Below are 12335 nucleotides of genomic sequence, written 5' to 3'. Positions count from 1 at the left end.
AATCTAGGTCTGCTTTACCCTCATATCACATCTCTTCCACACCAATGATCACCCCATGATTTTGTTCCATGGAATGACTTTAAATTAATTCCATGATTTAAAAACTCATGTTTTGCGGGCAGTCCCTGAGGCCGTCCTGAAAAATCACACAGAAATCCAGATGACATTCCAATGGCCGCCCTTCACTGTCCCTAATCCTTTGCTGAAAACAGGGTGGAGGAGATCCTCTTTTCTCTGAAGGAGGGAGATTATGTAAGGGCTAGGATGGCCGACTCCTTCCCGGCAGCCCGGGTTCTGTCCAGAGAGGAGGGAGGGGCAGTCAGCCCCCTGTCCGGGAGCAGGTTCAAGGGAGCGAGGCCAACATGCCAGGCCAGCGTCAGACTCACATGGCCCAGGTACGAAGTTGATCTTCAGGAAGCAGAGCCCGTCATTCCGCACAGACAGTTCAGACGGGACAGTGTGGGGAGGTGGGAGAGCCCCTCAGGGTCCTGTGGCTTTAACTAGTGTCACAGCATCAGACGGGGTGAGCGACCAGCCTCACAGCAACAGCAGAGGCCATCCAAGGTCCTAATCATATGATGAATGATGCTTTAGGATCATTTCCGACGCGGGCTTACAACAGCATAAGCCAATTTTTAATAAAAGAGAATGAGGCTGTGATTATAGAGAAACCTAAGAGGGAAACGTCCACAGCAGCTGGCTTGGGAACTTACGCACTACCGCAAAAGCCCATGATGTGTGGGTGACACCATGCTCTGGATGTCAGAGAAGTCACGTCCCTGTCACCCTAATGATAGCTCGGGGTCACCTTCCAACCATCACTTTCCGATTCTGCCAAAGGTAAGAGGTCACCCTGTGCAGAGCAGGCCGACAGCATGGAGTCCCTAAAACCCAACCCCACTGACTAGGAGAATCGGCTCGTCACGCAGCGGCCTCCCAGCTTCCGAAGCAGACACGTCCGCCCAGTCCAGTTACGTGGCAGATACCGTGACACCTGTCCTGTCAACAAGCCAGACGCTGTGGATTTAGGTTATAACACAAAACCCAAAACAACACTTTATAGTCTTGTCTTAACACCAACCACCATTCTCCTACCAAGCCTCCCACGGGGGAAACAAGAAGCAACAGAAAGAGAAGAAAAAGATATAAATACACACAACCTTAGATCTGATCAAATAATGGAAACTGTGGTCTGTCAGAGGTAACAACGGCCTAAATCTGCTCCACAGTTTAAAAAGTAACCCATTCCCACTACACATTTATTTTATTTTAGTCTTCCCAGATTTTGTGGAACATTTTTTTTATTTGTTTGATAAAACGGTCAGCAAATGATGCACTGTTTCAAACTGCCTCTTTTGAGGTTCTTTACCTGTGTGAATGTTTACAACCCAAACAGTGCCTCCTTTAATAGTATACAGCCTTGAACTGAACTGTGTCCCCCTGAATTCACATGTTGAACCCCTAACCCCCAATGTGATTAGAGTTGGAGATAGGGATTTGGGGGAGGTAATTAAGATGAAATGAGGTCATAAGGGTGGAATCGTAATCTGATAGGATTGGTGTCCTTACAAGAGGAGGGAGAAGAGATCATTTGCTCTGCTCCCCTCCCCCTTCCCTCCCTCTCTGGGCACCAGAGGAGGCAGCTGAGGGGAGGGAAGGCTGCCATCTGCAAGCCAGGAGGAGGCCCGTCACAGGAACCCACCTGCAGGCCCCAGGTCTTGCACTTCCAGCCCCGAGGCTGAGAATCTGAGCTCTGCAGTGGGCACCAGCCCTGCCTGCGGTGAGCAGACCAGGACACGCCCGGGCCTGTCACAGCTTCGTATTTTAGATGCTGGTGCTTAAACACAACATTCAAGTTCACAGACCCGCCGTGAGCATCTCAGAGAACAACCCCAGAAACAATGTCAGCTTTTCGCCGTCGAGACCACTCCTTCCTCAGCCACAGTCTTGGCATCAACGTCCTCAATAATCAAACGTGTGTGTTGACACGATCGGCATCGCAGAGTTGTGCTGGCCGGTCTCTGACCTAAGACCCAGGAAAGAGGCGTGAAGAAGGGCGCTGAAAGGTCAAGGCAAAGGGCACAGCGTCCACGCTCACTGGGAAGCCCCTCGCCCGGCGCAGACGAGGGGACCGAGGGGTGCTGAGCTGCCCCCGGGGACACAGCCGGGAGGAGCAGGCTGGACGAACCAGGCCCCGTCCACTGTGTTCACAGAAAGACTCGCGAGCCCAAGGAAACTCACAAAGAGCGTTCGCAGCTTCTCAGGCGCGTGCGCTCATGGGCTCCAGCCGGACACCACGCCCAGCCGCCCGCGAGCCCGGCGGCGGGAGGGGCTCCTGGAACAGACGCAGCTCCCCCAGCAGGTAACACGTGAAGCAAACGGTGCAGAAGATGGTAACTCTGGCCTCTACCTATCGCGGAACCCATGAAGCAGGCACTGGCGTGAGCACAGCAGAAACAAAGCGAGTGGAAGTTAAAAGCCTTTTTGCCACTGGCAGCCCACCTTTGCGAAAATGTTTTATCCGCCAATCACACACAACGGACGGGGCAAATTTCTCAAGGGCCACCAACCCTGACAGGTGCAGCCAACTAATGTGGGCTCAAGTCCGTGTCGAGAGGGGGCAGATTTTGATGCCGGGTGACGCAGGGCACACTGCTGCCTCCAGGAAAACTGACTTCTTCTACTGCCTACATCACTCCCGAGAGGTGCTCTGATACTGAAACCCACCACAGATCAAATCAAAACCACAGAAAAACGGGAAACATTTTGCCCACATAAACCAGGAAGGTGGGAGGTGGTTAAACATTTCTGGAACAAGAATTTGGAAATCCATCCGAGTGACTTTTCTCCTCAGAGGATGACTAACTCCTCAAGTCAGGAGTGATGGAAACATAGATAGGAAGGACACCTGCAAACGGGTGTAAATATGTTACCAACAAACTCCTCGCTGAGAGCGTGGGGAAAGGAGGACTCAGAGGAGATGACTTTCCTCCCGCTCCACTTAAAAATGGGGAAAAATATGTAAAGGTTTGGTTTGAAGAGGCAGCTAATGATTAACTCACCCACAGAGCTCACCTGTTCTGCTCTGGCCTTCGCCCAGGTGACAAAGGTAACGTTAACAGAGGGGGCCTAAAATCCTCTCCTGATCTCGACCCAATGCCCGGTTTTTTCTGGGTCCACACGCAGCATGAGTGAGCCCCCCACCCCTGCAGATACTGCTGGATCGCCCCCCCCCAGCACCGCCCCCCGGCACCCAGCACACACACCGGGGGCCACGGAGCCCACCCCTCTGTTCTCGGTGGCCCGTCACACGGGTGTCTTCTAAACTACCTATAGATGCAGCTTGCTTTGGGCTCAAAGGTCCACCCAAACTGGAGGAGCCTGTATCCTGGGGTGGTGATGACAGGGCAGCCACAGGACAGGGCACTGAACCCTCCGTGAAGGGCAGCTGTGGTCCCAGGAAGCCACCCAACGCGGCACTGCCAGATCACACCATTTATGAAAAAGCGAGGAAACCTGGACACTTGCTCACACTCAGCCATGTTTAAATGTTGGCCTGACACTCAAGTAGCTCTGACACAACCACATCAGAGGGACCAGAGGGCCGGTTCCCTACCTGTGTCTTCAGACAAGGTTCTCAGCCTTCACCGGGGCAGGCACTCCTTTGTGAACCTAGCAAATCTGGGAAACCCCTGCCCAGAAAACAAAAAGCATCCACGCAAAAAGTTCTGCACTCTGTGCGATGGGGGTCCAGGCCTCACAGGGAACCAGCTAAGAATGCTCGTTCATGACGAGGCTCCAGGAGAGGGTCCTTTCCAGGCCCAGGGTCCACAGGACGGATGCAAGAAAAGAGGAGACACATCCCGGGAGCCCAGTGTTCAGAGGACGGGCCCTCGAGCCACAGACAGAGCACAGCGGAAGCTACCACGGAGTCAGGGTCCGCACCAGAGGTGCGGGGACTGCGGGCTGTGACCTTGGGGACTTAACTTCCTCCCCTTTAGTGTTTATTAAGTGAGGGGGTGGGACCGGACGCCTTCCCCGTCTTTTCCCATATTGTTAAGACTCTGTGAAATGTACCAGGGAAAAGAGAATCCAAAAGCTTGACGTATCATTGATCACTCAAGTCCTTGGAAGCGCCAAGGTTTCCTTCGGAAGCATCCAAGGGCAGCTTCTTCAAGGTTCTTGTTAACAGCGATGATAAGAGGCGTAATCAGTCTTGGGGCAGATGTTCACAGAGCGCTGACTCTGTGCCAGGAGCGGTCCCAGGCCTACGGGGGAGGGGGGAGGCTGGGCTCCATAAGGTAATGTGGGCTCTGCGGACACAGAGGAGGAATTCCAGGTCTCCCCCAAGCAAGGTGTTGAAGGGGAGGGAGAGGGCACCAGCATCAGGCCCCAGGGGTGACCCCGGTGAAGGGGCAGCTGACCCGCTGGGCCCTCCTCTCTGCCTGGACGCGCCCGCCAGACGCCGCAGCTCAGCGAGACTCGCGGCACCAGCTCCAGCACCCACCACTGCCCAGCGCCCTGGGACAGCACTTCTGGGCCCCCCCTGCCCAAGGTAAATGCCACAGGGACAGGGATGGGGGTCCGGCTGTCTGCCCCTTGTCTGGCTCAGGCTGCATCGGTGAACACACACCAAACGTGTGCCGTGCCAAAGAAACCCAGCAGGACCCTGTGAGGCCCTCCGGGTACAAATTCTTTCCGGGTCCCCCGTCTCTTGTTCTTAGGAAAAACGTTTCAGTTTCCGTGACCTTCCCTGGGTTCCAAAGGGCGGACTCCCAACAGCTGCTATCAGGGAAGCAGTGGTGGGGGGGAGATGCAGAGACACGGCAGGGGCGACAGTGCAGCCTGGGGCCTGGCTCCCCTGGAGGCACGTACATCACCACATCTCCACATCTCGGAGCTCTCGTGCAGGAACCAAGACCCCACCCAGTCGCTTCAGGCTGAGAACAGATTCCTGGAGCCCCGCCCTGCTACCTCGCCACCAGCCAATCAGAAGACAGTCACGCGCCCTGCCCCCCTCACCCCCAACTTTGCCTTTAAACACTTCTCCCCGAAAACCGTCAGGGAGTTCAGGGTTTCTGAGCACAAGCCGCCCGTTCTCCTTGCTCGGCCCTGCCTGCAATAAACCTTTCTCTGCTCCGAACTTGACGCTGCGTTGGGGGCACATAAACTTGCACTTGGTAACACCTGCACCAAGTATGCTGAGGTCAGCTGTGAGGGCACAAAGGTGACCCCTGGTGGGGCCACCTCGGACACGATGGAGGTGGGGACAGACACGCCCACCGGAGGGACACCGAGATGCCACATTACAGAAACGTGGCTGTGAAGGAAAGGGAAGAGGGGAGATGGTGGGAGGGAAATGCGGGGTCAAGAAAGTCTGCTTTTCAAAAAAAGGGCGATTTCAAGGCATGGCTGAGTACCCCAGGGACTGGGTGACGTCACCCTAAAAGGGAGACGCTGCTGATTCAGGAGAAGGAGGGGTGGGGGGCGGGGGACCCCAAGCTGCAGGACAGACCTTTACAGAGCGGGCTCACCTGCCCCGAACCAGAAGGGCGTTCAGGGCACCAACAGGCGTGGGCCGGTGGCAGGGGGGTGTCCTGTCTGAGGACCACTGTGCTCTCCACCGAGTGCAGGGCAAGCACGGCCCTCCACGCCCTCCACACCCTCCACACCGGGAGGGGGGCCAGAGGCTCTCCAGGAAGCAGCAGACGCCGTCCCTCTGAGGAGCTGGGGCTGCCAGCAGCACCAGGCTCACCTTTCAAATAAGAGGCCCCTTGACGGAGCATCTCCCCATGCCACAGCGCCCCATCCTGGCAGCGCCCCCCAGGGAGCCGCAGTCGGTGCCTCGTTTCAAGCAGGAAGCCGCCCAAGGCCTCTCGGTCAGAGGCCGGGCCAGGTCTCAAGCTGCCTGTTAGGCTCTGACGCTGAACTTTTGACCTCCACAAACAACTATCTTGTTTCTCAGATACCAGGAGTCAAGTAAAAGCAAAAACAATCCCTTGTTCAATCTTGTTGAGTTTATATTGCTGTAAAAATGGCTTTTTATTGATTTTCCTTGCAAATAAATAGCATTTCTGCCAGCATTTAACTTGGTTAAAAAAGCATCTGTAAGTCTGGGACTTGGGGATCTAAGCGTCTCTGATTAGCCCTGTTGCCAGTGGAACATGTGGTCCCAGCACGGAGGAACAGTGCGTCTCTAGGTTTCAGGGCCCAGCACAGCTGTAAACAGAGGCCTTCCTGCGTACTGAGCGGTAGCTCAGTGGATTCCAGGTGGTTTGGGCTAACTGTAAACTGAGGACCATGTGCTCATCCCTAAAAATGCAACTGACTGCAGCAAAACCCAATCACCTAAACTCCCCTTTCCCCCTGGGTTATTAAACCTACCTCAGGTGAAAGAAAAGCATGTCAAGGATCCTTGTCCCCAACAGACATTAAACAGGGTTTGAAAGGACAACGGAAGGAACTGAACTTAACAGCCAGGACACAAAGGTTAAATTATACACCTGGCAGACTGCTTTGAAAGGCCTGTGCAAACACTGTAGCACAGCCCTCGGGCCAGCCTAAGGGGTCACCTACTTCAAATACCTGAAGGCCTCGGTGGTTCCAGTGGCTTAACTTAGTGTCCTGGGGTGTAGACTCCAGGAGCAGATCCGGAGGCCCCACGTCGGAAGCACCATTAAGAGGCAACCCCGAGTCAGGCGGCCCTGAACGTTTTTAAAGCTAAATCTGCGTCAGACGGATGGGTCCGCCTGTAGGGCAGCATCGGTGGGCACTGACGCCCACAGCACACACCATATGGTGACAGAAAGCAAACCAAAGCAGACCCGTGTGCATATGCATACAAATGGTGAGTTTTTAAGAAGGCGTAAAGCATTCCACCACAGTCACGCTTGAGGTTCTCCAGGGGTCGATGACGTTACTAAAAACAAACGCCAGAAACATAACAGTCAAATCTCCTGAATGTGAGGCGTGGATGGAAAGAAGGAGAGAAGTGTCCTGACAAGGTGGCCCTCCTGGCCTGGAAATAACTGTTGTGGTCAAATGTGGCCTGCAGGCTTTTCGTTGGGCCTGTGGCATTTTGGCACCCCTCGTTTTAAGATTTCCCGAAGCTGCTCCAGAGCAGGGCACCAGGGCCCCTGGTGGCCGTACTGACTGGCCTGGCCGGCAACCGACAGAGCTTCTTGCCCTCCCCCGGCCAGTGACCGGGGGCAAAGTTATGCTAACGGCTAGTCGTGAGCCGTGGGCTGAGTACTTCCGCAGATCCGGGCACCACTCTTAGCTCCTGGCCTGTACTAACTCATTTAATTCTCACGATAACCCTCCACAACAGGTCCCGCTATTCATCCTCAGATGAGGAACCGAGGCAGAGAAAAAGTGAAGCCACCTGCCCAGGGTGACACGGCCTCCAAGTGGGCAGCCCAGGTCCACACCCAGGTGGGCTCCCGGAGACTCTGCAGGTTCCTCTCAGAATTTAAACTACCTGACTCTAGGTTTCCCACCTCACATCTCTTCTAAGAGGATAACACTAGTTCTCCACCACTTCTTTAAACATTTCTTTTAAAAGCTCAAGGTACAGAAGCATTTTGCCATTTACAAGTACAGCGCGTCTCTACGTGGCTTATATGCATCCAGGCTCACAAACGACCGGTAATGCCAGCTTTGGCATATACCTTGGCCTAACCGGGAAAGGAATTCTCTCATTCATTTGCCTATTCTACCTCTCTGGAATTAACCCACAATAAAATACCCACAACAATGGTTTCCAAGGACTCCTTTATCTTTGGCAGCCCTCAGGCATCATCATGAAAAGGTTTCTTTGTCCTAGAAATTCTGACTGTGTGAACACCAGATGGGAACACGGTATGACTTTATTCATGCTTATGAAATACGTCATATATGGAAACCACAAGGAAATATGAATATTTAATCCCAGAATCTTTCTTTGCCCTCTAGCAAAAGGAAGTATAATGAATTCCTAAATATTGAAGGATAATCCAATTATAAGCAAACAGATTGTTTCTGCAGAGTCAAATTAGTTTAATAACATAGACATGAATTTAATATCATAGAAATGAACGGTTTTGTATGTGAATATGGTGAAGTAGCCAAATGATCAGACTGTTAAAAAAAATGTGGAATGAAAAACAAAGAAATAATAATAGCATCCCGTAACTGGATTCCAGGGACATTACCAAATATATATGCTGGGAAAGTTCACTGAAGAATATTTACCAGTTAGGTTTGAGAAAAATAAGTCTAATAACACAGCAAAGGGGAATTAAAAAATATAAGGTACACCAACGTTTATATTGATATGACATGAAACAGCTGAAGGCCTGGAAGAAGTAAGGGAGTAAAAGCACAAAACTCGGACACCTGTCTGCCCGACTCCGAGGACGAGGACGAAGGCATCAGGAGCAGGAGGGTGGCTGACCCGCCCTTCACCTCTCATGGATAGAGACTGCGCATTACCGCTCACAATTCAACTCTCCTTCCTATCACAGAGTCTTTGAGTTGGAAAAGAATAGAAATTTACTGGAAAACTAGTGAGCACATCCTAGGTAAACGCTGTCTCCGAGCTCGTGGGCCATAAGCCTGAGAACAGAACGTCTGGGACCCGTCAAGCGTTTCTCTAAGACATCTGATTACCTACTGCCACTGTTACCTGATTTTCCAGAACTTACTACTGAAGAGACACCAAGGTGACCCTGATGTTTACACTCACGTTATAAGATGGACTCAAGAATCCCTGAGGGGACAGGGCCCTTTCCACGGGAAGCCCTCCCGGGAAGCCCTCCCGGCCCTAACCAGAATCCCAGAGGGGTCCGCCCACTAACTGGAAGGCAGGCCGCCCTCCCCAGGGGAGCTACTGGAAGGTGCCACAAGCTCCCCTGGCCCTTGAGTCCTCTGGTGAGTGAGTGGATTCGGGGGGAAGGCACTGATTCAACGTTCCCCTTGCATGAACAGAAACACTCTCGTCTGCGGCCAAGGTCTCCTCGAAGAAAGCACATAAATATGAATGACTGACGAAGGGAATTCCTCAACCAGAAAAAACCAAGTTCCCACCACCGTTCCCTCTTCCAGCGGAAACCTCAGTGAGCGCGACTTTTCCAACCTGTGACTGGCGGCGGTGCGCCCGGGGGACGGGGGGGCCTTTGTCAGAGACGCGACCGGTTTCCTTCTCCTGCGCGCACCCCCTCTACCCCGGGGTCGGCGTCAGAGCCGCACGCGGCTCCCCTCGGGCGGATGTGAAAAAAACCCAACTTGCCCCTCCGCGCCCCCCTGCCCGCGCCCGGCGTCGCCACGCGCCTCCCAGAGCGAAGACTCCGGGGGAACCCCGAACCGCCGGCCTCGGGTCTGATTGGTTACTTTCGGGACAAAGGTCCCAAACTTCACTTCCGAACCCCCCGGTGCTGTTACCAAACTAACGAGCAAAGCCACCGCCTTTTTCCCTGTGGGCGCCCCTCTCCCTGTCCCTTAACCCTAGGGCAGGGCCGGCAGGCGAGGCTGAGCCCGAGCATCCCTCCTCAGCCCGGCCCGCGCCGATCTAAGCAGTCTCTGCCCCGGCAGCCCCGCCCGGCTCCGGGGAGGCGCGCGGCGGGTGGGCGCCCGAGCCGTCGGGGCCCAGGTGCCAGCTCCGCAGGTACCCCGCGTCCTGCCGTCCCCCGGGGCGCGGTCGGCCGCACGAGGCCGCCCAAGCCCTCAGCGCCCCCGGGCCGGCGGCCGCGGCAGGGTCGGGGGCGGAGGGCCCGTCCCGCCCGGTCCCGGTCCCGGCCCCGGCCCCGGTCCCGCGCCGGCCGCACTCACGTATCTGCGCACGAGCGTCCGCACGAGGGTGCAGTCCATGGCTCCTCCGGCCGCGCCCGCCCGCTCAGCGCCCCCGAGCCCGGCTCGGCGCGCCCATGGGCCCGGGCCCGAGTGCGGCCGCGCGCCCCGCCCCGGTCACGGCCTGGGCGCGCCGGGCGGTGCGGGGGGCGGCCGCGGCCCCTCCGCGCTCATGCCCGGCCCGGCCCGCGGCGGCCGGCGCTCCCGCCGCTGCTCTGCTGCTCGGCTCCTCCTCTCCGCTCCGCGGCTCTGCCCTGCTCTGCTCTGCTCCCGGTCTCCGCCCGCCGCCGTCTCAGCCCGGCCTCCGGCAGGCCTGTCCCCGCGCGCACGTCACGAGCGCGTGTGAGCATGCGCCCCGCGGCCCGCGCCCCCGCCCCGCTCCCGCGCCCTGGCGCTCTGGTGCCCGCCCGCCCCGGCCCTGCCCCTCCCGGCCCGCCCGCCGGCGCAGGGCCGCCGAGGGGACCCGGGGGCGGGGGGCGGGGGCGCGGCTCCCTGTTGCTTCCGCCTCCCGGGCGGGGCTGCGGGCCACGCAGCCGGGGCCTGGACGGCGGGCCCTGGGCGCCCAGCCCTGGGTCCGGCCCGAAACGTCTATCTCCCCGCGAAGGCCCGAGGGCGGGCGCGAGATGGCAGGGAGTCGGGGAGGGGGCGGGATCAGGTTGGGCAGGAGACCAGCTAAACCCGGCCTGTGTCTCCCTCGTGCTCGCCGGCCCCACGCGCGGCCCGCCTGCTTGGCAGGTGAGGGGGTGCCGAGGCGGGCCCCGCGGGACTGCCCAGGGTCGCGCAGCTCCTCTGCGCTGGGGCGAAGGTGAGCGCAGCGTCTCCCACCTAGGATCCCCGCTTCCTTCTGAAACCCCGCCGGCTCCCTCGCCCGGGGCCCCTGGCCCAAGGACTCCAGAGCTGCGACAGTCACAGGCACTTGTAATCCGGCGGGGCTGAGGGGTTGGAATCAGCCTTAAACCTGTTCGGCCAGCCCGCCCCGGCTGGCCACCCCCTTCGGTCCTGCCGGTCCAGCTCCTGCCTCCGTCCCCGGCTGCGCCAGGCGGTCACCCGGAGGCTGAGCCGGGCCCGCAGGAAGGAGCTCTGGGCTCCGGGCCTCCAGGCCCCGGGGGGGCGCACGCTTGTGCGTTATCTGGGCACCAGACGGAGAACCCTTGCGTCTCTCAGACACCTCGATTTCAATCCCAGGGAATGCCTCTGTTTTCCCAAAGTGAAACGAACGAGCTCTTCTCAATCACAGTCAGCCTTGAATTACTGGATGCACGTTGTTTCCAGCGTCTGTTCTCGCTGCCACGGGCCACCGCTTGTGAAACCAGAGGGGCCTGACAACGCCCCTGGAGGAACGCCACTGAGTGTCCCCCTGGCTGGTCGTGGAAGAGAAGCCGCTGGACCCTTTGGGGATTAGATACAGAAGCCTGGGATTGAGCCGGAGTGAATGGTGGTCATGGCTAAACTATCTGGATTCTGAACTGCTTTTCTTCAGTAAAATGCTCGTTTTTGGTCTCCTAACTCATTGATTCTCCACTTTCCAACCAAATCTACTCTCTCCTGCTTGGCATCCAGGAGGCCCATGGCCATCATCAGTGGATCTTCACCAACGGGGCGCCAGTTGCGGGCTGAGGCCAAGCAGAGAGGCTGGGGCCTTTCTTCCCTCCTCTGCACCCTGGCCTGGCAGTGTCTGTGTCCTTCGGTGACCACAGCGCTTGTCCAGCTTTCTTTTCTGTTGGATCAATTCGTGTCAGGCTCCGAATGAGTGGGTGACAGTTGTCACCCCATGCTTCCTACAGCCAGGCAGCGGCGTCAGCTGGGCCCTGGGGAACAGCACCCAGGTGGGTCGTGGAACCATGATCACACTGCAGCAGGTGGTCCTGTCGCCATGCGGTCTTCCACATCTCCTCCCAGGAACGCCTTCTGCTTTCTGCCAGGACCCTGGCTGCTTGAGCCAGATATTGACTGGCCTACCACCTTGCAAACGGTGACGTTTGCAGAGTGCGGGTAGAAGGACACAGGCAGAGACCATACAAGGCCACAGGATAAAGGCTGTGTGCCTCTCAGGAACGCCTGTTTTGTTCAGTGGTCAATGCTAATTTCATCTTGTAGTAAACACTGTGGTGGCCACAGCCATGCCCTCTTTGCCCTTGCTGGCAGAAACCCACCTTGGTGCAGGTAGCCACCCTCTGCGTGGCTAGGGGTAAACTGGTCCATGTAAGCTAATCTCGGTAACTCCATGCCTCTTCTTGTGATTGGTTTAAAACGACTTTAAGCCAGTGAATCCGCTGTTGGGAAAAGTCTCCTCACTCGTAAAAAGGCACATAAAGAGGACATGCTCCTTGTTTCCTGCTGGATGTTGTGTGTCTGGATGTGATGTCTGGCGTTTTGCAGCCTTCTTGCATCCGTGATGTGACAGGAACAGCATCACAGTGGGGAGGGCAGCGTGGAGAGATGGGAAGAGCATGGGTCCTTGGTGACACCACTGGGCCACTACTCTAACTTGGATTTCATGTTTTGAGAGA

The 12335-nt window shown here is 56.7% G+C and overlaps 1 protein-coding gene across 9 annotated transcripts in view; it reads right to left on the bottom strand.

Annotated features, from left to right (window-relative positions):
* ATP11A (ATPase phospholipid transporting 11A) overlaps positions 1–9921 on the bottom strand; it is a 114430-nt gene extending 104509 nt beyond the window's left edge. For all 9 annotated transcript variants that reach the window (XM_028497694.2, XM_028497689.2, XM_024117444.3 and 6 more), the window contains exon 1: positions 9808–9921. In XM_028497694.2, the coding sequence (XP_028353495.1) occupies positions 9808–9846 (39 nt within the window). In that variant the 5' untranslated portion in view covers positions 9847–9921. The remainder of the gene's footprint in view (positions 1–9807) is intronic.
* Positions 9922–12335: the final 2414 nt, after the last annotated feature.

Source organism: Physeter macrocephalus, chromosome 13, assembly GCF_002837175.3.
Source record: "Physeter macrocephalus isolate SW-GA chromosome 13, ASM283717v5, whole genome shotgun sequence".
Taxonomy (NCBI): domain Eukaryota; kingdom Metazoa; phylum Chordata; class Mammalia; order Artiodactyla; family Physeteridae; genus Physeter; species Physeter macrocephalus.
This window is presented reverse-complemented; position numbering and strand designations above follow the sequence as displayed.